The sequence below is a fragment of the Amphiprion ocellaris genome, chromosome 8 (genome assembly GCF_022539595.1).
Source record: "Amphiprion ocellaris isolate individual 3 ecotype Okinawa chromosome 8, ASM2253959v1, whole genome shotgun sequence".
Classification (NCBI taxonomy): Eukaryota; Metazoa; Chordata; class Actinopteri; family Pomacentridae; genus Amphiprion; species Amphiprion ocellaris.
This window is the reverse complement of record NC_072773.1, coordinates 37,298,498-37,324,530: the sequence shown is the minus strand read 5'-3', so window position 1 is coordinate 37,324,530 and position 26,033 is coordinate 37,298,498. Positions and strand designations below refer to the sequence as shown.

The 26,033-nt window shown below is 40.1% G+C and overlaps 1 protein-coding gene across 2 annotated transcripts in view; it reads right to left on the bottom strand.

Annotated features, from left to right (window-relative positions):
• The window catches only part of sema3bl (sema domain, immunoglobulin domain (Ig), short basic domain, secreted, (semaphorin) 3bl), an 83,318-nt gene extending 58,897 nt beyond the window's left edge, over positions 1-24,421 (bottom strand). The window contains exons 1-2 of one of the 2 annotated variants that reach the window (XM_055012826.1): positions 24,073-24,421; positions 2,409-2,569 (exon numbers count right to left, since the gene is read on the bottom strand). In XM_055012826.1, the coding sequence (XP_054868801.1) occupies positions 2,409-2,569; positions 24,073-24,178 (267 nt within the window). In that variant the 5' untranslated portion in view covers positions 24,179-24,421. The remainder of the gene's footprint in view (positions 1-2,408; positions 2,570-24,072) is intronic. The other variant, XM_055012827.1, reaches the window with a different exon arrangement.
• Between the last annotated feature and the right edge of the window lie 1,612 nt (positions 24,422-26,033).

The window sequence follows — 26,033 nt, the reverse complement described above, 5'->3', positions numbered from 1 at the left end:
AATGGCCGACAGAATCCTCAAACAGCTGAGGTTTCAGCACTCAGCATCACGTCTGATCACCGGCCAAGAAACAGGAGAATTAAAGGAGAATGAAGAGGTGGATCTATAGAGGCTTAGTTTGCTGCCGATACTCTGGTGTTTGTGTCTCCAGTTTGTTTAGAAACACTACATCTGCTATCCATTTGTTCAGTAAGCGTGGTTAATTACTGCATTTGGCTAGCTGTAAATATGTTGATTTTATTTCTAGTAGTGAAATATCTAACATTCATGTTTATAGCAATATTTAACGGTAAAACTGGTAAAAATTTGAGAAAGACTGTCATGTTTTAATACAGAAAACTGAGGGTTGAGCATTTTATAGCCATCTATCCACCCTAACCTCCTCCTAGCGCTGTTCAGAAATGTGGTATTTTAGTCATTACTCCGCCAAGGAGTTATGTGATGATCACCCTCCGTCTGTCTGTCTGTCTGTCTGTCTGTCTGTCTGTCTGTCTGTCTGTCTGTCTGTCTGTCTGTCTGTCTGTCTGTCTGTCTGTCTGTCTGTCTGTGTCTGTCTGTGTCTGTCTGTGTCTGTCTGTGTCTGTCTGTCTGTCTGTCTGTCTGTCTGTCTGTCTGTCTGTCTGTGATTGTGGACAATTTTATGTCTGTTTGTACAAATTCTGCATCACTTTCAAGAATTTTCAGCTGATTTTTGTCAAACTCTCCCAATCTTCTTATTCTACGTTGCTGTGATTTCTGATCATCAATAACTAATAAACAAATACTGCATTTCTGACATATGGGGGAATGAGCAGCCTTGGAGGAGGACTGAGTCTAGCGAGTGATTAAACTGCATCTAAACATAACTGGGAAAACGCTGTAGAAGCCATGAGAGCTGGTTTTCATCAACATTAACGGCAAACATGCTTTCCTAAAGAGATAGTCTATTTTATAAAGACAAAATTCATTTCATTTCTTGAGTTTTTGGCAGATGTGCTCCATCTTTTCAACCTTTCTTTTACTGAACTCCAACAGCAGACTGGGCTCCAGCATCATCTCTGATCATCGGCCAAGAACCAGGCTGAGATGAAGGAGCATTAAGAGGTGGATGAGGTGGGTGAAATCTGGCGCTCTGTGAGCTTTAAACTCCCCGTTCAGCCGTTCACTGTGTGTCATCGCCGTCATTCTGACCTCTGTATGAACACAAACACACACATTCACCGCCACACACTCTGCTGCTCGTAGCTGAAGTGCTCGAACACACCAGAGACTTCAGGGAGAATTATTTCTGCTGTTCTGCTGGAAACCAGTTAAATGGAACACTGGAAAGTAAAATCTGAATATAAGCAGGAAGTTTTCCCCTGAAACCTTTTTCGTGCATGTAGATGAAATGAAATCCTGTTTTTAATTTAAACTCATTTCCCTGGTGGCAAAGTCCTCCAATAAAAACTCTCATAAGATAAAACTCAAAGGTAGAAAAGCTCCAAAACTCCACAAATCAGAGCAGAAGGTCATCAAGGTCTCCTGTTCAGTGGAATAAATTACATTAAATATGGATCAGATTCTAAAATGAGAGAGATTTTCTCTATAATTGTTAACTTAATATATCTGGACTGAAATCAAGGTGTCAAAGCAACATGTTACAGCGACAGAAAATCAGTGATTCTTTATATAAACTATTAATCAAAAACAACATCTGATATAAAAAGACATCTTTTAATCATGAATTGAGCAGTGTAGCATTCTTTCTGCCTCCCTGTTTGTGTTTGATAAGACTGTAAATGTGGATCATAAATCATCTTTCACGTCTACTGCTTCTACAAAGTGTCCCACAGTGTTTAACGAGCTCAATAACGAGTTCAGTTCACAGGTCGCTGCACTTTTACAGGTGTTTCTCCCACAGGAAGGGTCCAGATGTTTCAGAGAAGGAAGAGAGACGTAAACTTTGAAGTTTAGATTAGAGGGAGCTTCCGTACGAAGCAAGAACCAGAGCTGCAGACAGATACTGTAATCAGGACATGTACAGACCAGAAACTACTGGTCAGGAGAAAGCAAGTGTGGGATCTTTTTTTTCTTTTTTAGTCCTTCAAAACTGTGTTTTCATAACTATTTCCTGCTATTATTTCACTTGTGATGCAGCAACGTAAATTCAGTCTGTCCCGGTTTGAGTATTTACGGCTGATTTATAACAGTCAGTGCTTTAACAGATGTTCTGCAAAGAAGGAATTCTGGGGGAAAAAAAACACAAAATCCTTCACTTATCTCTTCACGTCGTAAATCATCATCACTGCTGGCAACTTAAATCAAAATACAAGGATGAATGTGGGCTGTGTAGTAAATAATCTTCTAGGATACGTAAACCCCAGCAGCTCTGTGCGGTTCCATTTTATCCCATATATTACTGAGTGTGTGCAGAAGCCGTCCTTCACCTCTCTGGACTCGCTGCTGGTGGGTCCCAGCAGCAGAGAGTACAGGACGTCTTTCCCTCCCAGGAAGAGTCGGTCGCGGTACTCGTCCAGGAAGACGGCGGTCAGAGACAGCTGGCCGTGATGTCCGCTGAAGATGGACGACCGGTTGGTGGACAGCAGGTCTGCAGAGAGAAGGAAGAAACGGTTGAGCAGCGGCATCCGAAACGCATCGTTACAAGCAGAAATAAAGGCTGGGATGTATTTAGATGTCTGCATGCTGCATCAGTCAGCACGTAGACTTTGCATTACTTTTCCTCTGTTTTCCCACATGGTATGGAGCACTAGAACATCACTCCTTGTATCTATTTCTCTGTCTGTCCCTTTGTTCGCTGAAATAAAGATTTCTAGATGTTTTGTGGAGACTAGAACACTACAGATGACTTCTGTTTTGCTGGATTTGCCTCCAAAAATCCTCCTTTTGCTGCTGTTAAGACATAACTCTAGAAAGGTACAAAACAAGAAAAGGAAATGTTAAAAATTAGGGATCAGTCTGGCCGATTATTGCAGCTGATATTTGGCATATTTATCGATATCTGTTAAACAAAGACTGTGGAAACTGAACAAGAAACATAAGTTGGAAATTAGCTTCTTTCACAGTGGCTACGGCTATGCTAACGGCTGGCGGCCAAGTTACAAGATTAACCTGACCCACCATCGGGAAAACAATAATTTATTTGGGATCTGGAGCTTAGTAGGTAATAAAAGTTATAGAACAGAGAAAGATTAAGAAAACAGAAAGAAACCTGCAGGAGACAAACTGATTGATATCAGTGGATCCCACAGAAACAGATGAATGTCCTAATTTAATCACTCTTATGTTTATTTTACATATTCAGTTTTAGAAGTCTAGCTATGAATGACAGGTTCTCTGCTGTCACATGCTGTTAAAACATTGCATCAAATGTATATCTGCCTTGTTTGATTATGAATATTCTGCATCAACTCTGGTCGATCCCTATTAAAAATGGTTTGGGGTAATTGAGGTGAACTAGAATGTCGCAATAATCCACACTCCTAAAGGTAAAAACCCACAGAGATCTGGCAGCAGCTTCAGAGTCAGAGGTTGATGCAACGACTCTGCAGTAGTTCACAGATGGGGTTGAATTCTAGTTCAGCTCGTCGCAGGTCGTCTCTCCTTTCTCTTTTAGACACACAAATCTCCACTGCCTCTCAGCGTCTTTTTTCCACCATCTCAAACACTTCTCCTTATTTCTGTCTCTCCTGGTTTCTCTCCTCACACCGTCTCCTTCTTCGTCACCCAGATTCCTGTCGGGGTAACAAGCCGAGGACAGAAAGGAGGAATCATCGGTTGGTTTTCCATCCATCTCTCATCACTCGTCTGTCACTCCTGTTATTCCTCTCGCTCTTTTTTTCCACCCAACACTAACATTCACATGTACCAGCGGTGAGAAAGAAGTCCGAGTCACTCAGTGAAGGTATCGACTGAGATGAAGGAACTCGTGCAGCTCTGACACCCTGTCCATCACTGAGGCCTCCAGACACACAAATACACACACAAATACACACAGATACACACAGAAATACACACAGATACACACACAAATACACACAGATACACACACAAATACACACAGATACACACACAAATACACACAGATACACACACAAATACACACAGATACACACACAAATACACACAGATACACACACAAATACACACAGATACACACACAAATACACACAGATACACACAGAAATACACACAGATACACACACAAATACACACGGATACACACACAAATACACACAGATACACACAGATACACACACAAATACACACAGATACACACACAAATACACACAGATACACACCGTTCATCAGGACAAACCTCTGGTTCTCACAGCCTTCCACGTCTGCATGCATACTTTGGATTATTTACTTTATTCGTTAACTAATGTCTGTTTAAACCACTGATTTATTGCTTAGAGAAACTGACAGATTCCACTCTGGACTCTAAACTTGAATATTACAAACATGAACAGCTAAAACATCCGACAGTGGGATCTAAACCATAATATTAATATTATCTGCAGCTGTATTTTTCTCACCAGTTTGTGTAAAATCAGATTCTGTTTCATGTGCAGCACTCATTGTGCTAACCATATCTTTCTCTATGTCCATCCTTCACATCCACTGACAAGTACCAGTTCAACTCTTTCTGATTTCAACAAAGCCATATTTAAACTGTGAAGGCAAAAAAAGTTAGAATTATTGAGATTTCCAGTGTGTCCAGACTTAGGGACACCCTGTATAATCAGCTACGTTCAACCTCCTCACCCTCATGTAGCACAGAAAAAACTTCAACAGTGAAAATCTTTTTAACAGTTAAAACTTCATGTTTTGCTGCAGATATATTCTCTAATACGGTCCTTACAGCAGTCAAATGGAAACCAGGGTGAACTGACAACTCTGGAGAAACACTTCCCTCCACTGAGGCTCGCCGACGTCCAATATTATTACAAAAAAACACAAAAATCCTCTGAAGACAGCGATGAGAGAGAGAGTTTTGTAAGGAAGACCGAATCTAAAAGTTTAAAGCTGCTGGCGAGAGATTAACAAGCAGATAGATCAGTAGGAAGACATCAGGGATTTACTGCAGGGAGAGAGGGAGGCAGGCAAAGTTAGAGAAAGAAAGATAAAGTTTTAAAGCAAAGGGAGGAGGCGCTGTGGCTTCTAGCAGATGGTAAAAGTCACAAAATAATGAGCAGGAAGAGAAAGCCACAAGACACAAAGAGTGGACTGAAGTCTGATGTGGAGGGAAGAAATCACAGAAATGATGGAAAGACAGATCTATAGGTTGTCCTCCCTCTGTTTTACATTACATGCTGGAGATATAAACGAACCTCCAAACCAAACGTGGTGCTTTCTCAGCATACTTTGAATATTCTCACTGTTGTGGTGTCTGAAAAGCATTTTTGAATAAAAGCTGGTAAAGCTGGAATATCACCCATCAACCCCGGGTTCAGTGTGAGGTCAGTAATGTGAGCAGGAAGGTGTGAGCAGTGGTTTTATCAGCAGAACACCTCTGCACATCTTCAGCCGACAGTCTCCACAGCTTCAGCTTTTTCCAAGTAGCTTTAAGCCCCGAGACGACCTCCGACTGCAGAGTGATGAAAAATGACCGCTCACGGTGGGAGTCTTCACATGCTGAGACCTTCAGCTGATAGTGTCAGTACCGGGTCGAGATCTAATGTTCACGGCACACCTCTTTGTTTTGACAGTACAGATTGTGGAGGATGGATGCTGTCTGCTGACTGGGGCAGCGATGTCTAACCAGCATGCTTTAAACTGAAAAATTATGCTTAAAAACTATTTAAAAGTGAGCAAGAGAAAGTCCTAATCAAGTCCTTTGCAACTTTTAAAATTGGACAGATGTAGCCTCCAGATCTGAAAACTAAAATGAATGCAGAAGAGGCTGAAACCTGCGTTCTTACTAACAGCCAGCAGGGGGCGACTCCTCAGGAAGTTCGAATGTAGAAATCAATGAGTAAATGATCCTACTTCTCACTTGATTTGATACCACAATAGACATTTTTTAAATTAATTTATGGTCTCATTAGCTAGATTTAAGCTTCTTTTAATGCAGCATGGTGTTGATTTTGTAAGTTATGGTCCCATTTAGAGTAAAATAGAAGATAAACCATGGTGAGTTTCAGGTGTGGCTACTTTGTGATACTGTGCAGGCTGTCTAAGTGACATACGCCATCCACTCGTAAAGCTCAGCTTCAAAACACCAAAAGGATGATGGACAAATGCCAAACTAGGAGTCCATCAAACTATCATCTATAGTGTATACACAGTCTGTCGTTTCTTGAAACGTCTTCCAGAGAAGTCCAGCTGGTTTCTCCTGAAACACCTGTGACTAAAATGACGTGTAGAAAGAATGTTCTCACATCAGCTCTGGTTGGAGGAATAAATATTGCCAAGTAAAATGTTGAAACGTTCTAAAAGCTGAAAAAAATCTCAGCTTTTCAGTCACTGTCTCCTGCAATTTCATTGCAACAAATACACTAAAAACATTGCAACTTACATCACAATTTTTTAGAAAAGCTGCTGCGAATTCAGACATTTTAGGGACGCAACAATCTGGAAAAACGCCACGAAATCCTGGAGGGACTGATAGATTCCTGTTTTGTGTCTCCTTCTCTTCTGTCTGCCTTTACATCTCATAAATCCTTAACTAAAATCTGTTAGCACATAAATACTTCAGCACACAGACGCTGTCGCACAGCGACAGAGGAAAAGGTGAACTAACAGCTTCCATCTGCAGCTTGTTATCACTCGCTGTGAAATCACACCAGAGTGTCACCAACCTCTCCGTCCTGCTGTCTATCCATCTGCACCTCTCCTCCATCTATCTGTTTAACCTCCTGCTTCCATCCTGCTCTATCCATCTCTAACTTCCTCTTTACTTTCATCTCTCTGTCCGTCCATCTGTCTGTGTCCACTTCTTGCTACTCGATCTTTCGAACCCGTTTCCTTTTTATCCGTCTCGTTTCTGTGGATCATATATATCCATAAACTCCTGACAGCATCCACAGTGAGACATCTGTCTTCAATGTGCGTTATTTCCCTGAAGGAGACCGACTTATTCCGCGTCGACAAACGAGTTGTTCCAAACCGAAGCGACACGAAGCAGCATCTGGTTCCACTGTCAAACCTCAGCATCCAGCTCAGTATGAAGACGTCTAGAAGATAATTCATCCTCTCATTGTTTACTCTGTCGCTGCTCAGTCAGGATGGTGTCTGTCACATTTAATAGTCAGAGTTTGCAGTGTAATTCGCTGCAGCCATTTTTTGGGGGGGTTTTTGGTTTTGGCATATTTTGGTTTGATCTGGGAGCTTACATGCTCCTTTCATCACCCGAAGAAAAGAACTAACATGATGAAACGATGCAGATGTTCTGCAGGAATACATTTTATGTTTAATCCCAACTAGATCATATAAAATAGGTTTTTGTTGTCCCCAGTTACGGCCTTTCTGTGTAGAGTTCGGACAATTTCTCTTCTGATTTCAACCGGCCTTCTAAAACATGCTATTGAGGGTATCTGGTGAATGAAAAGTGCACGAGGAAGTGAAACTCCGAGCGTGCCAGATGATTAATGAAGGGTTAATCCACCAGAACAACCAGCAGAGGCTCAAAAAAATCAGCTACCGGGAGAAAAAAGGTCATTTTTCTGTTTACAGATGTAATTAGGACAATACAAACTGGTGCTGGGAGGCATCAAACTCACAGATAAAAAGCCTGTAATTGTATTGTCTAAAATATCAAACTACAAAATATCTTACATAGTTAGTTAGCTTTACATGCTCCTCAGAATTTCCTATGAGATGCTAAAATCTGTTGCAAAAACCCTCACTTCAGGTTGGAGCAGGAAATGATGAATACAGCTGAATAAGCAACAATAACAGGAGTTTTCCTGTAAATACATACATGTGGACCCTGTTACTTTTTACAGCAGAATTACTTAAAGTCCACAGATAATAGTTTGTAATGTTTTGGCAGCTTCTGTGTCTCACATGAGTGTAAATATGTCTCTGTGTCAGCAGTTTTCAGACAACATTCTAACATTTAAGTAGAAAACCACGTGTGTTGAAAGAATGATGCATTTCTGAATGTTTTATGCCATCCAACACACATCATCATCATCTATGGACCTCTGGAGGTAAAGAACTAAGAGACAAATCCTAGATTTAAACGTTGCATTTTTATTTCCAACATCGACTCCTCAGTATCTAATGTTGCTCTGTATATGAGGACTTCTAGAAAGTATCGCCATGTTGTAGAAAACTACACGACAGGAGGTCCTCGGTTTACGACGTCCTCGACCTACAGCGTTTCATCGTTACATCAGAACTGGTTACATGGAACTAGTTGATGAGTGGAGTGGATGAATACATTGTCACATGGTGCTATCAGACGGCTTTGTTTCCATTCTCTGGTTGTACACCACCTTGGATTGTGCTACATTCACTAACTTTTTGTCCTTCATTATGGCTCCCAGAGTAAGTCAGACTCTTCTGATGCTTGGAAGAAAAGGAAAGCATCTCCATGGAAGTGAAATTAGATAGAATAAAATGCTGGGAACAGGAGGAAACACCGACCAACATGGGTCAAGTAGTAAAAACAGGTCAACATATTGTAGTGACCCTCTGTGATGAATGAGTGAGACTTTATCTGGTTCTCTGCTGGTTTATTGAACCTTCATACAGGCTACTGTGGACCGTAGCCAACGCCAGAATAACTAGAAAAACCCCATAACTTAGCTCCAGAATCAGCCGCTGTTCCCAGCTCTCTCTACTGCTGACTCTCAGCCAATCAGAGGTGAGCTAACTAAACATGGTACGTTCACTGACATTAGGTAAATCTGGAACTGAACGATAAACATTGAAACCTCAACATCAACAACAATATCAGTCCGTTACAATATTCTGTTATCTTCTAGTAAAATGATTTAATGATTGCTGTGGTATTGTTTCAGCATCAGTATTAATATATTTAGGCAGTTGAAATGTGGACCTCTAGCTGTCATTTTCATGGCTGTGATTAGAAAAAATGTCATTGGAGTAAATAATTTAACAGGAAACTAAAGTGCAAGTGGCTTGAAGCAGAAAATGAGAAGAAAAACATTTACTGACAGGCTGACTGCCTCTAAAAAAAGTTCTAATCTCATGCTGACATCTCTAATGTACAAATTGGTCCCATCCAGAGTGTAGCTGCAGACTGGTATGGATATGAGTCGGCTCTTATACATACATGATGGTATCGTGTTATTTTTGGCTCAGTGGACACATCTGAAGCTTATTAGACCCCCTGAGCTCCAAAACGCAGACCAGAAACACAACATCATCCTGAATCAATGAGTCTGTGGTTCAGTCACATCTGAGCTAACAAAACCCACGTCCTTCTTCAAATATTACTCTTTTACATTTTTATTTTCTCGAACTCCAACACACAAACACTCCCCAGCAGAGGCTCATTAGACTCATTACAGCGCTGACATGCTTCCCAGGATATCATCAGATCTGGGATGTGTATTATTGCAGAGCTGAAATATTCCAGGAATCTGCTGCATGAACAGAAAGTCACCTCACATTTCTCCTCCTCCTCTCCTGAGGCTCGTATTTCCTCTCATCCTTTACGTTTGGCTTCTTTGTGAGGTGTTTGTGAGGAGGAGGGCTGGAAAACTGGTTAAATTATGGACCTCCTTCTGACCTGAATGTCCTCATTTTTAAATTTCTCCACATATACTGAATGTGAAAAGAGAAAATTGTGCACAGAGTATTTTTAGAGAGATTTATTAATTATGTTCAGTATGTGACGATTCATTGAACATATTAGGTCATGTCAAGACAAGTAGAATATTAACCCTCCTGTTGTCTTCATTTATGGGCACCAAAAAATATTGTTTCCTTGTCTGAAAAAAAATCCAAAAAATCAGCCAAAAAATTCCCTAAATTTCTGAAAATTTGCAAAACCTTTTCGAAATTAAAAGTGTTGCTTCTCTTCCTCTCTAAAGGAAGACCAGCTGCAGCCGCTCAGCACAAAGTCATCGTGACAGAAATCCAAAGTTCAGATTCACATAAAATTATTGATGTCATGGATGTTAAACATTCGCTGCAGAAAGATTGGAACCTTAATGGAGTTAATCTGAGTGCTTTTGAATCCAAACTGCGAGTTCTTGAGGCCACAACATGCACTGGTTTTTCATAATTTGTGCATTTTGTATTTTCTGCTGTCAGGACTCCATTGCAAAAGAGGTTCTTAATTGCAGTGGGATTTCTCTCGGTTAAATAAAGGTTAATAATAATAAAATAAAACTCTTTTGGGTTCCTTCTTATCAGGTCTCATGACTCTGAAGACGAGTTACAGTGAAATATTCTGTTGCAGTCAGTGAAGCTGCAGAAGGCGTATTAGTTGAGATTGTTTCCCTGCAGATGTGTGCCGTCTTTGTTTAAACTCTCTGGGAGTTTCACCAGCAGGTCGGAGAACTCATGACAGAATAAATCCTGGGATTTCCTGCAAACCTGTTCCTGCTCCTCACTGGATGTCATCTCATCCACACTGCTGACCTCAGCGGTACCACTTTAAATCATATCTTTCTCTTTGTTTTTCCTTTAATTTTTACAGACTTTCTGTCATTTTTCTCTTCCATCTCTTCGTCTCTCTCACCACATCTCCTCCCTCCGTCGTCTCAGGATGCCTGTCGGCGTTCCTGTTACCCGATCTCCCCTCCTGGGCCAATCAAAACACGGCGCGGGGTGTTACCTCATCACCCTCGATCCTCATCAACCCTCACCCACCTCCCCTCATTTCATCATCATCTTCCCCCCTCCCTTGCTTTCTCTCCATCCATCTTTGGTCCACTTTCATCTCCCGTGTTTAATCCACTCTGAAAACATTACTCATCTCCACCACACGCCTCTGTTTTCTTATGGAGACAAACTCCTCCTCAGCTCTCCTGCTTCCTTTTAATCATTACTGCTTCTCTCCTTTCCTTTTTCATAGAAATCTGTTATCAGCCTACCTCACGTCTCCATCTTTACTTCATATACACACTGTGTCACTTAGAAATGTCCTTATTGTTGAAAGAAAAGATTTTTTTTCAATGAAGATGCCATTAAATGAATGATACATCCAGTGTAGACATTGTTAATGTGGTAAATGACTATTGTAGCTGGAAACAGCTGATTTTTAATGGAATATCTCCATAGAGGTACAGAGGAACATTTCCAGCAACCATCACTCCTGTGTTCTAATGCTACATTGTGTTAGCTAATGGTGTTGAAAGGCTCATTGATGATTAGAAAACCCTTGTGCAGTTATGTTAGCACATGGATAAAAGTGGGAGTTTTCATGGAAAACATGGAATTATCTGGACGACCCCAAACTGTTGATCAGTGGTGTATAAATTCTCTCAGATGAAACACTGATGCATCTTCTCTCCCTTGGACTTCAGCCTTTAAATTCATACTTTTTCCTCTCATCTTCTACTCTCTTGTTCTCTCCTGAATCCTCTAACTCTCAGTAAAATTCTCCGTCTCATTGCGTTTTTCAGCACAAACAGTTCAGATAAATCACTGCTGGCGTCATTCGGTTCCACATCTTACCTCCTCTTTCTTCAGTTTAGTCAATCCATTGATTAAACGAGTATAAGATTGTTGTGTTTTCATTTTTCTGCTCTGTTATTCTGTGTAATTGTTCCACATTAAACTTCATAAACGCGGTACTGATGACGATATATGGTTTCTGCATGACAGATTTGAGATAAACTGGTCACATTCAGTGTATAAATCTGTGCAAAAAAAGCCAAAAATCCATCTAAAAACATTAAAAAGTCAAGAAAGAAGTTGATTTGTTTCGTTCAAACCCAAAAGATCTGGTTTTAATTATACAGCTCGATGCTCGTGTGCCAGTTGTAGCAACAAACACAGAGACTGAATCACATCTTCAGCTTTTTTCCTCCGGTATCATTTGGATGTTTGTGGGCTGCTGTGTAATTGAAACGTCAGTGAACAGAGGAGTTCTTGTGCTCGGCGGCTCCAGTGGAACTAATCGATTGCTACGAGGGAGGGAGTGTTTGTTTCAGCGGTGTGTGTTTGACGTGTAATGTTCCCCCATCCTGCTCTAAAGAGTTTTCCCATCACCTCTGGCCTGTTTTTCCGTCACTTTGCATTGGTTCTGAGCCAAAACACCAAATGGTAGGACCCTGTACCGACACGAGGAGATGAGAAAAGCCCTCTTTGTCTTTGTAATATAAGGGTTTGTGTATATTTCTTTCCTTCTGCTTCACTTGGAGTGAAGTGCGTTTGATTTCTGCAGGAAGGTCCGACTGCTGGACGTGGAACGGCCGGTAATCCTTTAACGTCTCCGGCTAATGTTGTTCATCTGTCTCAGCCAGAGAAACATATCAGTGGAGGGATGTTTCTGTCTCATGTTGGAACAGCGAGACTCGCCATAAAACAAAACCCTGGCAGAGTATCTGTCCTTTCAACACGGTGAGGACTCTGGACGTACGAGGAGCCAAACTCAACATTAGTCCAGCATATCACAAAGTTTTCACTGTGATTTGTTTAAAGCATTAAAAGCTTTGGGCGGACATGTTCTTGGGACTTTCATTTTATTGCTAAATTCATGCAGGTTTGAGAAAATGAAGCAAAGACAGAATTATTTTTCAATCCGGGGGCCACATCAGGGTGTTTGCAGAACTGGCAGCGTTAAATTTTGCAACAAATTGTCGCTAATAAAATGCAGATTGATTTTCTAAGACCCACAGGATCGCTGCAGAGAATTTGCTTGTTGGAAATTGCAGATTTGGTGGAATTGCTCAAGTTTAGCATTGCATTTCCTTCAAAATAAAATGTCAAGAAACCTGAGGCATTCCACTAAAACTTGCAAAGATTTATTTCTGTTGAACAAAATATACTGAACAGTTTTCAAATATCTTTACTCCTGGATGGTTTTCTGGGAAAGTTTTGGTGATAAATCCTGATAACCTAAATTATTTTTCCTCTGGTAAAAAGTCCAGGACCTGCCTAAGGCAGTCTGAAACCAGTCCTCAAAAAGTCTTAAACCAGGACCAAAATCAGATCTTAACTAGTCCTAAAAACATCCAAGACATTGTAAAACCAGTCCTAAACAGGTCTAAAACCTGGACCAAAACCAAACCTAGGCGGTGTATGTAAAGTCCAATACAATAAACAGCCCATGAAACACTACCAAAATCCCTCCTGTTTGAACTTCCATAAAAGGCCTCCTTCACTGTTTCTTCTGGCCAAATACAAACAAAACCAGAGAGATTCAACTTAATAACAGCTAAAAGTTGAAGCTTGATGAAAACAGAACATATCATTGTCATCAAGATGGTACCATTTTATTGGTCATTGACTAAGGAAAGAGATGATCTGGGTCCTACATTCGCATGGATGTTCCTTTGACATCCCTTGAACCATTGATGCACCACCTTCATGGTCGTGGTTCTCTGTGGTGAAGCAGCCTCTTTCAGCAGGATAATTCTCCAAAAACTGTTCAAGAATGCTTTGAGGAAGTTCAAGTTCTTGACCTGGCCTCTGAATTCCACCGATCCAAGTACCTGAAAGGATCTGCTGCTTATGTCTTAGTGTCTGACATCACAAGACACCATCAGGAGTCCTATGAAGTCCTAAGAGCTGTTTTAGGGGGACCTGCACCATAACATGCATGTGGTTTTAATGTTGTGACTTTGATATACAGCACAGCTCACAGACTCTCTATTTTACAGAGTATTCAGCATCTTCAGCTCCTGCAAATAAGAAGCTCTCAACAGCTTTAAGTGCTGCTTTGGCAAACAAGTGAAGAAATTCAAGAGTGTTCTTAAAAATGCTGTTGGAAAACGTCGTAACTCCTGAGACGGATTTGCTGCGTGTCTTCGGTCTTCAAAGATCAGATAAATAGTTTTTCAGGACTTGAACCCCCTCTGGAGCGGGTGTACTGCTGTGATTTGTAACGCTCATGTTAAAACGACCTCCAGCGCTGAGGACCCCGAGGTTGGTTTTGGCTAAAACCTTAGAACACACATGTATGTTCTCTTTCTGTAGTCAAACAATAGCAAAGATCCCACAGAGGACAGAGATACAAGATACTCCCTCACAGGTCTCCCATAACTCTGGCTGTAAGTGGACTACTTAGTAATCTACATGACAGATGGTCAAAGCCACATTGTTGGGACTTGAACCCTCAACCTTTGGCTGTCAAAGAGCCCAGTGTCTCCTAGCCTCCAGGCTAGCTCCTCTCTTCTTTTATCCATCCATCTGTCATTCCTCCACCGCTCTCATTTTTCTCCTCACTCTTTCAACCTCCCGTCTTTTCCTGTTTCTTTTCATTTTCGTCGCCCCTCTCATCCATTTATCTCTCTCCACCACCATGACCTCCTCTTTATCTGCCCTCCTCTGGTATTTCCTCTAATGTTTCTCTTCGTCATGGATCCGTCGTTTGCTTTCCCTCCACATTCATGAGTCCTTCATTCATTCCCTCCTTCTTTCTCCTCTCTGTTCTCAGCGCTTCATTGATGTTTCCTCTCTTTACTTCATCTTTCAGCGGGGTGAATGCTGCCAGCTTCGGGGCCACATGTTCTGATTCAGAGAGCAGCCTGGTAGGACCCGACCTGTCAGGCATCAATGCAGCGTTTATCTGGATGTGTTTAGCAGCAACGCTAAGCCTTTCAACCCAGCAGGGTTTAGCAGCCGAGCCCTGGACTTTAGGGATGTGTCGGGGTGTCGGGGATTTATCTCCCCGTAGGTGTTTATCACAGGAAGTCCAGCCTTAAGATGTATAGACAGAGCAAAGCTGGTTCTGAAAGACGTACAACATAAATCTGAGCTTTTTAAGGGAACAGGATCGGACTCATTTTTTTCCAATTATTCTATAGGTTTTTTTTTTTTTTTACTTTGGTCAACAGATTTAATGAAAAGTTCAAAACCAAGAAAGTCCTAGTTGTGCCTTGTTTTTGTAATATTTTGTCTTGTTTTGCCTGACTTTTGTTGTTTTGTGTTTCCTTTTTGTCTCGCTTGTGATGTTTGTCTGCTTTTTTGTTGTTTTGTTTCTTGCTTTTGTCATTTTTTGTCTCATTTTTGTCATTTGTCCATTTTATTGTTGCTTTATAACTTTTTTCTCAAATTGTTTTCTCTTTTTCATTTTGTTTTGTGTTGTTTGTCTTTTTTTGCCATTTTGTGCGTCATTTTTGTAATATTTTGTCTTGATTTTTTTGCTTTTTTGTCTGACTTTTTTGTTTGTCTCATTTTTTGTTGTTTTGTTCCAGATTTTCGTCATCTTGTGTTTCCTTTTTTTGTCTTATTTTTGTCATTTCATGTTTTGCTTTACTCGTTTGTGTAGTGTTCATGTTGATTTGTGGGTTTTTTGGTCTCGTTTGTGTTTTTTTTGCTTTTTTGTCATTGTGTCTCTCGCTTTTGTCATTTTTGGTCTTGTTTTTGTTGTTTGTCCATTTTATTATTGCTTTCTAACTTTTGTTGTCTCATTTTTTGTCTCATTTTTGTTTTGTTTCATGTCTTTTGTCTCATGTTTTTGTCATTTTGTTTCTCATTTTTGTCGTTTTGTGTTTCCTTTTTGTCTTACTTGTGTTCTTTGTCTTATTTTTGTCATTTTGTGTTTTGCTTTATTGGTTGTTTTGTGTATCATTTGTGGGGGTTTTTGTCTCGCTTGTGTTGTTTGTCTCATTTTTTGTCTGTTTTTTGTTTTGTTTCATGTTTATCTCATTTTTTGTCATTTTGTTTCTTGTTTTTGTCATTTATGGTCTCATTTTTATAATATTTTGTCTTGTTTTACAAGTATGAAAACCAGTGTAAGTAAAACATCAGTAGGTACACATTGATTCCGTTATTTTTCAACTTCTTTCTATATCTAGTTGTAGGTGTGCTGTTTCCACAGACTGCAGGACTTTATAGTGCAGTGAAAAATGAGCCCACAGTGAGTAAAAATGTGACGGGAGCAGAAAAAAAACTGAAAAACCTCAGTTTTTGAGGGTTAGCAACAATTCTTTATAATTTCTGTTGATGGAAATAAAACACCTGAACTAGCAGCCTGTTCACGGTTCATTTAAAGTCTGATCTGCCCAGTAATGAGTCTCATTTATTTCCTTCATAAATGAAAACCAGTCAGCAGAGATGGTTCTTTATCTGAATGACAAGTTGAGGTTCAATCGTGACAGAAACAATCAAAGATGGGTTTATTTTCAGACGGGATGTCTCACTCTGGTCTTTTCTTATCAGGAGTCTTCTTCTGGTGGCGTCTTTTATTTCTTCATTTCTGTTTTTCTCTCTTTCATTCATCCTTTATCTCTTCCCTCTAACTTCCCAGATACCTTCCTTCCTCTCACACGGCTTCTTTTCCATCTGTCCTCGTCTTTATCTGCAGCTCCTCGTCTCTCTCACACTTATTGTGGGTTTCTGCTCCTAATTCCTCCATCTGTGTGTCGGCTGTGATGCTGCCAGGTCTCCATGTGAAACGCTGTTGACACGACGCACAACGACGCACAACAACGCACGACGCACAACGACACCTCCACACTCACAGATGTCCACGTCGGACGCAGTCGCTCTCTCTTTGTGACTCTCACACTCAGCTACAAACACACACTCAGCTCAGTTCCAAACACACACACTCAGCTCCAAACACACACTCAGCTCCAAACACACACTCAGCTCCAAACACACACACACTCAGCTCCAAACACACACTCAGCTCCAAACACACACTCAGCTCCAAACACACACTCAGCTCCAAACAAACACACTCAGCTACAAACACACACTCAGCTCCAAACACACACTCAGCTCCAAACACACACACACTCAGCTACAAACACACACTCAGCTCCAAACACACACTCAGCTCCAAACACACACACACTCAGCTACAAACACACACTCAGCTCCAAACACGCATATTGCAGCTGAATGCCCACAAACGTCTCCATCAGAGGCAACGCGTCTGTTTGTGTTGCATACAATCACTGACAAACCCTCTGAAACGCCGACACACCAACACCTCGGCACACATCTGCATCCAACATCCAGTTTGTGAGTCCTCCCTTCATGTCCGTGGTGTCAGAAACATGTAGCGTGTTTCTTCTGTCAGCAGATCCACATACCAGACAGAAAGTCTCTCATGGTGTCGCCTCCAAACTAAATATGGATGATTTTCATGTCTGGAACAAAGAACTTTGGTGTGTTCTACATAAAAGCAGTGAATAAAAACATCTAACCTTTTCAGTATATGGTTGGCCTTACAAAAATGAAATTCTGAACAACAAAAACTGTATATTTTGGTCATGAACGATGAACTAACGCTGCAGTTCTCCAAACGAGGAACAATAAAAGCTTCACCAGCGATCAAAACGTACAATTTTGAGATAATTTACTTGGCTATTTCAATTTTATGATGCTTTCTATTTCTACTTCACTACATTACAGGGAGGAATATTCCACTTTCTACTCCACTACATTTATCTGACAGCTATTGTTTTGTGCTTTATTGTGGCCACATGCTGAACTAATGTGCGCTACTGGATTTTATTTAGATCTTTGTGAGTCATGGAACCATCTTGACAGCTGAAAGCGTTTAAACTACCGTCCTCAGTGAAGAGGATTTTACCTCAGAGCTGCACGGATGTGAACCTGAACGTGAATCTGGTTGGAAGCAAACGTTGGTGTCTGCTCATAGTTTTAAATTAGTGCTCCGTTACTAAACTGTGGGTTAAGAATTAGAGAACTTTAAACTCAGCCTGATGAACCTGGTCTGTTTAGTTAGGTACATTTCATATCAGTCAAAATCAATAATTATTGATTTTATTTACCTACTTTAAAAAAATAAGAGGAAAAACTTTCATTTAGTCAATTGACTTTGTTCCCATAAATAATTCCAGAACACAAACTTACATAAACGTGTCATTAACATTAAAAATCCCCTCCATCCTAATCTGAAAGCTTAAAGAGCTTCTTTAAAGTCACAGCTAGAGTGGATTTTACAGCTGAAATCAATAAAGGATCACAACTTTCACCCAGATCAGGAATTTCTCTCCAAACTGTTTCCATTCCTACATTGTTCTTTCTTCTCTGAAACTCTTTGGACTGTTGTTTGTGGATTGTAAACTCTGAATTTTGGCAATCAAGCCTGCAGGCTGAAAAGCTCCTCGGCTGAATGTCAGGATTTTACACCAACATTTCACATTTAAACACGTGTCATCCATTACTGGAACATTAAAACCTCTGAAGGCTTCTCTGCTTCCCGATATTTCTCACAACTCAGCTCATATACATTCTAGTAGAATAATAAAAAATAATGTCTGACCACTCAGTTGGCTTTACTGCTCAACCTTTCAGTTTCTCTCTTCTGAACCCAAAACTCCAGAATTAGTAACAACGTCTGAATACGAAATCCTTCATTTACAAATAAAATAAGACACAGCACAGATATTTTCTACAGACACTCGCTGTACTTTAAGATCGTGTGTTTTATCCCAGACGCTGATTTAAAGTATTTATTGATAAAAGTGTACAATTTTTCCCTGAACCATCGATCTATTTTACAAAAGTTGGAGAAACCTGGAATCAACATTTTTCTCGCATGTGTTGCCAATATGGGAAAAAATGGTGACCTTACACACGGTAGATGATATTCTACTCACATGTTTAAACACTGCCTGCAGTTCAACTGAAAAGTTCCTGATTTCTGAATGAGTCTCTGATGGCTTCATGGTTGCAAAGATTTTTGGGTTTTCTCACAAAGTCTGGGACAAATGTTTTATTACTCAACCAAGGAACGCGGCGGAATTATGTGAAGACCAGCATTGGTTTGTCTATCTTTCTGTGCACAACATTATTCTAAAACGGACTAAAAGACTTAGATGAAATTTTCAGGGAAGGTCAGAAATGACACAAGGACCAAGTGATCAGATTCTGGCAGTGATGCAGCTTATAGTCCGGATCCACAGATTGGTTAAAAATTTCTGTATCATTGCCAGATAGCGGCACACTGTAACCATGACAACCAGTGAACACTACATCAGCTGATTGTGATCCTACTACAGATCCACCACTGAGGACTTATCAGGACTTATCCATCAGAAATGATCCAAGGAACAACTGATTAAATTTTGGGGGTGTTTCTGAGTCCCATCAATTCCCCCCGCCTGCTACATATTTAGGTCACGTGATCCGGTATCTGTACATAACGTACACATGCAGAACACACACCTGTACTCAGAGCAGGTCATTGTGTTTGTGGGTACATCTGTATTAAATGGAGCCATGATTTCTGATCATCAGTAACTAATAAATAAATTCTGCATTTCTGACATATGGGGGAATGAGCAGCCTTGGAGGAGGACTGTGCTCTCTGAGGGCTTTTCTAGTTCAGAAATATTTTAACTTTGCAACAGAGTCTAGCGAGCGATTACATTGTGGAAAAACGGTTTAGTGGTGTAGAAACATTTTTAAATAACTTTAACGATAAATCAACTACTGCGGACTTATCCGCTGGAAATCCTACAAGGACTGAGCAGCCTTGGAGGAGGACTGTGCTCTCTGAGTGCTGTTCTTATCTTCTTTTTGTTTTGCTGGGTTTTAGATCAGGTCAGCGGCTCAGAGAACTTCAGCTTAACTTGAGAAAAGCACGAGAAGAAGAAGATCGCAATGAATGAGCAATTACACGAGGCAGTGGAGGAGAGATGGATGGATGAAAGAAAGGAGATGACAGGATGAGAGACGCCCTACATTCCATCATCTCTGGAGTCTGGATCTGTCTCTCGGTGACAGATTACCCAGCTCCGCCTAAAAACAACCAGCAGCCAGCGGGACGTAAGCATCTGGGCGATGCCAAGTGGAAAAACAAACATGTTCATTCACAGGATGGAAGCAAAAACAAACAGAACGCTTCACTCTGAGAACCAATCTGACCAACATAGACGTTCTTCAGAGCCCCCACACCCCCAGCCTCATCAACACAGACTGAAGACTGTAGCAGAGAGTGTGTGTGTCTAAAGTCACTGTGTGTTGCTGTGTGTGAGAACACAAAGAGGCAAAGCTGAAGGAAGTGGAGGTCAAATAAAAGACCAACGGGGACAGCAGGAGAAAGACGGAGAGAGATGCATGATGGGAAGTTTGTTTAGATGCTTGGCAGAGGTCTGGGAGTCCAGCCAAGAACACACTACATCCACACAATGTCACCTCAACACACACACACACTACATCCACACAATGTCACCTCAACACACACACCAACACACACATTTTACTGTCAGTAAATAGTGTGTAAAACAGACCATCCTGTTGAACACAACGGTCTGCAGCTCACCATCATTCTGCTTCAATGGGAAAAGACAACAGCTCTGGCTTGTTTGTGTTTCTTTAAACCAATCAGAGCTAACCAAAAGATGCAACTTAGATTTCCCCAAAAATACTGATTTGGAATTGTTTTTTGGTGGAACATTTGCACACAATTATTAAAATGGAAAACCCACTGGTGATGTTAATGATGAGATTATTAGTGGCACAAAATGGAATCAAAAAGACAGAAGACGAAGGACATGTCAGAAAACATTTTGTAGATTAGCTGGATCAATCTAGAACTGAGGGACTTCTGAAGTCCATGGGATATATCTGCATATTATAAAACTAATGTTTTTATGTTCATTATGATCATGTCTTTATAAATTCCATAATTATTTATTATGGAAACAATCACTTAATATAAAATGACTGGATATGACTAAATTGTCAACTAAATAACCGAAAAAAGAAAAAAGAGCAAAAAATATACATACATACATACATACATACGATGTGGTTTTGCATCAGTGGGTTTTACGGGTTAAAATATCTCCTGCAGATCATTAAATCTGTTCACTAAGTCAGTAAGGGGAGCGGAGAGAAGTACTTTAATAGTTGGTCTGAGGTAAAAATGGCCTTCTTCCTGCTGAACTTCTACCCACTAATTGATTGAAATGAGATAATCACAGCTTTTCCTGTCGACTAATTACCTCGACGTCCTCCTGGGAATACAAACACCCTCTGGGCTTCTGCTGAGGGAAGAAGCCGACACACAGGAGGAAAGAAAGGAGAAAGAAATGAGACTAAAGAGAGAGAAGATGAGACATTTGGTGGGGTGAGGAGACATTTACTGGTAAAAGAGATAAAGGATGAAGGAAGACTTGAGTCAGAGGGGTAAACTATGTAAAGAGGGTAAACTGGGGTCAGATCTGAGGTCATGAGGCAGGAAGCAAAGACCTGCTGGTCTCTAATGAGAATCTGATCAGCAGAGTTCTTCCCACACTCCTCTAGATGCTACAAAATGAGACCTGAGTGCTTTCTAATGAAGAAAAAATGGTTTTACAGCTTTAGTGACGTTTGTTGATCTACCAAAGACTTGAAAAAGAGGCTTTAATCGCAGTGACTCAGCCTCATGGGCTCTGCTCTTTCTTTTGTTGTGTTTGCTCAGGGCTTGACTTTCTTTAATCATAGAAGTTCCACTGTTCTGCCTCTACAGCTCAAATTTAAAGAAGAATTTCCTTTATAGTGCAAAAATACAACTTCTGCAAGGTTGTAAATGTGCTCAGCTCATAAACTGTTGGAGAATAAAGGTGTTCAGATGAGTTCAGGGGATTTTTTTCAATGGATTTTCACATTTCCTGAGCACAGATGGAAAATTTTGGACTTTTTCCTGCTAAATGAAAGATTTTTTTCCACACTACTGCTATGTGTAATATTGTTCTTTCCATCCAGAGGAATTTCGATAATCTCACATGCTACTTCTGTATATTTTTAGTTTACTTTTTCATCTTTCAGCTGATATTAAAGTATAGAATGTCTGCATAATACATCCTTTTACTGTTTTAATGCAGATCTCCCCACTGTGGGTTTAACTCTCCTGTTGTCTTCATTTACGGCCGCCAAAAAATGTTTTTCCTTGTCTGAAAATTCAGCAACAAAATCCCCCAAATTTCAGAAAATTTGCAAAAACTTCAGGAAAAAAACTTTTATTCAAAAAAATCCCCAAATTTGGCAAGAAAATTCTTGTAAATATTTTTTTAAAAATGATGGGTTGTAATAGTGACAGAAGAAAAAGAAAAGATTAAACGCAACCAAAATATGAGGTGTAATACTCTTGAATTTGTAGGAGAATTTCCTCCAACATCTTTAAGCACAGATGTGAGCAACATATAAAGAAATGTGAAGTTTAAAAGCAGAAGTGTGAGAAAGAAATCCACATATTCACCCTGTTTCTTGTTGCTCTTTTCTGTCGTGCTATGGCCTAAATATCCAGATATCCCCTCCATTAATGCTGTACTGGTTTCCCTCTCCTTCTCTTCCCCCTCTGAGCTGGTTTCTGTATTTATTTCCAGTCCAGCCAACAGGAAGACCAGTAAGCTCAGACGGTGACTTTTCTCTGAACAGGAGGAAATCCTGTGTGATATCTAGAGGCGATGATGATGATGATGATGATGATGATGATGATGATGATGATGATGATGATGATTGCAGAACTGTTTTAGCCTGAGTGAAGCCAAACAATGAGCACAGCCACTGAAACACACACTCTCACACACACTTTACTGGCTTATTATCATTGAAGTTGAGTGAGTCATGGCCAACAACAGCGTTCTAGATGAGAGAGGGAAACACCCTGTATATGGTCAGGTTTCAGTTCTGTTAAGATATGAAGTCATGAAGCAGGAAATCACACTTTAGAGCAGCAGAGTCAAACTCATCTTAGTCCAGGTTCTACATTCAGTCCAGTTTGATCTCAAGTGGAAAAAAAAAAATCACAGCATAATAACCTATAAATAACCACAACTCCTCATTATGATCACAGCTATCTGGAACTGAACAATCTAGTATTTTACTTTATGATTGAAATGACAAAAGTCAGACAATAAAGACAAAAAAACACTAAAAACAACACAAAATATTACAGAAACAAGACAGAAAACAACAAAAGTGACCAAAAAAACGACAAAATATGAGACAAACGACTCAAAACAAAACAAAAAAGAGACAAAAATCTGAAAAAAGCGACAAAAAAATGGGCAAATGACATAAGCGACACAAAAAACACAAAATGATAAAAAATGATGCACAAAAGAACAAATAAAGCAAAACACAAAATGACAAAAATGAGACGCAAAATGACAAAACAAAAAAAAGACAAAAAATTCAATGAAAAGGTTACAAAGTGGCAAAAATGAGACAAAAAAGTACACAAATGACACAAACAAGACAAAAAAATGACAAAAATGAGAAACAAAATGACAACAAAATAGACAAACAACACAAGTGAGATAAAAAGGAAACACAAAACGACAAAAAACTGAAACAAAACAACAAAAAACAGGAAAAAATGACAAAAATCTGACAAAAAACTACAAAAACGAGACAAAATATTACAAAAAATGAGACACAAAACAGAACAATGAACAACGTGGTATTTTACTTTCTGATCAGAACAACTTGTCACGGTCTAGAAATGATTTTAAATTTCTAGTTTTACTAATTTACAATCTGCAGTTAATGTCTTCTCTGGAATTTTTACTCTTTGAGGGCCGGATTGGAGCCTCTGGAGAACCGCTTTTGACCCACGGGCCTCATGTTGGACATCCCTGAATAAAACATGAAGATCTTTATAACCTAAACGAGCATTGTGGACCCTGAGAAACGCACAGAATCCTCCTCAGCCGCTCAGCTCTGTCTGCATGAGTCCGGAGTGGATGTAATTGTGGTGTTAGTTCTAATAAACTCCTGGAACCAGAGGATCACACTCCGGTGGATGCGAACCGCAGAGAGATGAACCTCCGCCAGAAGCTCCTCTGGCTGCTGCACCCCGCCTGGAAAACGCACAAATTAACGTATGTGCGCCTCCTGAAGCACATAAAGCCCAGAAACAGAAGCCAAACACCGAGCTGGAATTAACGCTTCCAGCTCCGACCACCGCGAATACAAGAAAAAAAAGTTCAATTATTTACAGAAGAAAACAAATAAATGCTTCACACATGAACTCCAATTTGATGCCATCTGCAGACAGACAGGCAGACAGATAGACAGATATTTAATTACCTTTATAGGAGAGTCTCAGTCGCGGTACATTTAACTTGGTGGCAGACGCGGTGGCCAACAGTAGCGCAGGAATGATGACGCTGAAATAAGGTGTAAATCCCTCCATTCTGGACCGATGTCCTCCCGCTTTTACAAGATGCTGACTTTCAAAATAACACAATATTCCCGGAGATTTTAGTGGGGAAACTGCTCGATCCTCCTCCTCACGATGCCAGCATTTCCAGGTAATCTCCTCCTTCCGTGCGTAAAAACACCGAGCACCTGGTGTCCGGATCCGCGGAGGGACTGCCGCGCTCTGAGCAGATCCTCAGCTGCCCAGCACAAGTCTGTCTCACCCAGGAGGACAGGGAGAGAGGGAGGGAGAGAGAGACACCACGCCTTTACAGCAGAGAGAGAGAGAGAGAGAGAGAGAGAGAGAGAGAGAGAGAGAGAGAGAGAGAGAGAGAGAGAGAGAGAGAGAGAGAGAGCAGCTCCAGCGTCCGGCTCCTCCTCTAGACTCTCCAGACGCACCTGGTTCTCACCGCTGATAATCATCCTCATCATCAAGTTAAATGAATTCAGCTGCTTACAGCGCAGGTGGAAAACAGCTTTTCTAATGCTGCTTGGAATTCAGATCATGTTTCTGTTTAAACTGCGTGTTTAAACACCGTGATGGAAAACGATGTTTGTGTTTTTCTTCATTCAAACACGTTTGAAAAGATTTTTCCTGTCGGCGTTCTTCTAGTTTTATGTTCCCAGAAACATTATCTTCACTGCGAGCTGGTTCTGTGCCAAAAAGCAACACAGCAGATTATATATCTAACAATACACACAGTGGTATATAATAAAATAAATAAATAAATATGGGGATAGTGCATAAAAGGCTGATGTGGAGGCTTCCAGTGATGTGACTGTGGTTTTTGACATTAATATGAAATGGGTTTGATCCAAAACAAGACAGATGGGGATGTTTATAAAATCATATTTCATTCAAAAAAATACTACAAAAAGACATAAACTGATATATTGTGTGCTTAGCAGCAGCTGAGAGGAACTTTTATAGAATAACTCTTCTTTAATCCTCCTCTTATATCACTGGTACAAAAACACCGTTAAAATTTCTCACAGTCTCAAATAATATCATAAAATATTTGTGGAAAAATCAATTTTTGTGTTTCTAAAGGTGTGGCTGTATTAGACACACACAAAAACATACACACAATGTTCATTTTGTTTATTGTTTACAAGAAAAACTAACAAAACTCTACCAAAACAACCCAATATTCAAAATGTCTTATTTTTATGGAATCAATCAGTTAGAATTTTTTAATGGCTTAAAAAGAAATTAAATTTGAAGACCTAACAGTGATTATTAATGCAATACATGCAAATGTATGGGTTGTTCGAAAACTTTTTTCCACTGCTGTACATCAGAAATACAATAAACAACACATTACAGTGCAGTTGTAAGCAGATAAAATGATTTTAATGTGTTAATTAATGTATATTAGGTTCAAATATTACAACTTCTCCTTTGCAGACACATTTTTTACACTGTGAGTGTGAAATGTTGATTTATTGCTTAGAAACACAAGAATTTTAGCTCCTAAACCAAATTCTGGTTAGAAAAGAATCCATAAAACATACTGAAAGGCGTTAAAAGTCTTAATTAGACAGTGGTGATGGGTTTGAGGTGAATACATGATGAACAGTAGAACACTCCCTAATCGAAAACAAGCTTTCAGTTATAAAACCCACTGTAGCTGAATGCAGCCCTTTAAAGACGCTCTAAGTGTCGGAGCAATGAGGCAATAAATGAAAACAACTCTCATCTCTGTTTCCACAGTTCTCTCCCCTGCAGAACTTTTTGTGCCTGTAACCTCCTTTAACCCCTTCAGAGTCTTTTGTAACATGTTCAGCAGTTTAATTAAGTTGAGGGGCACCTTCCTGAATACCCCACCACTCCCAGGGGCATCTATTCA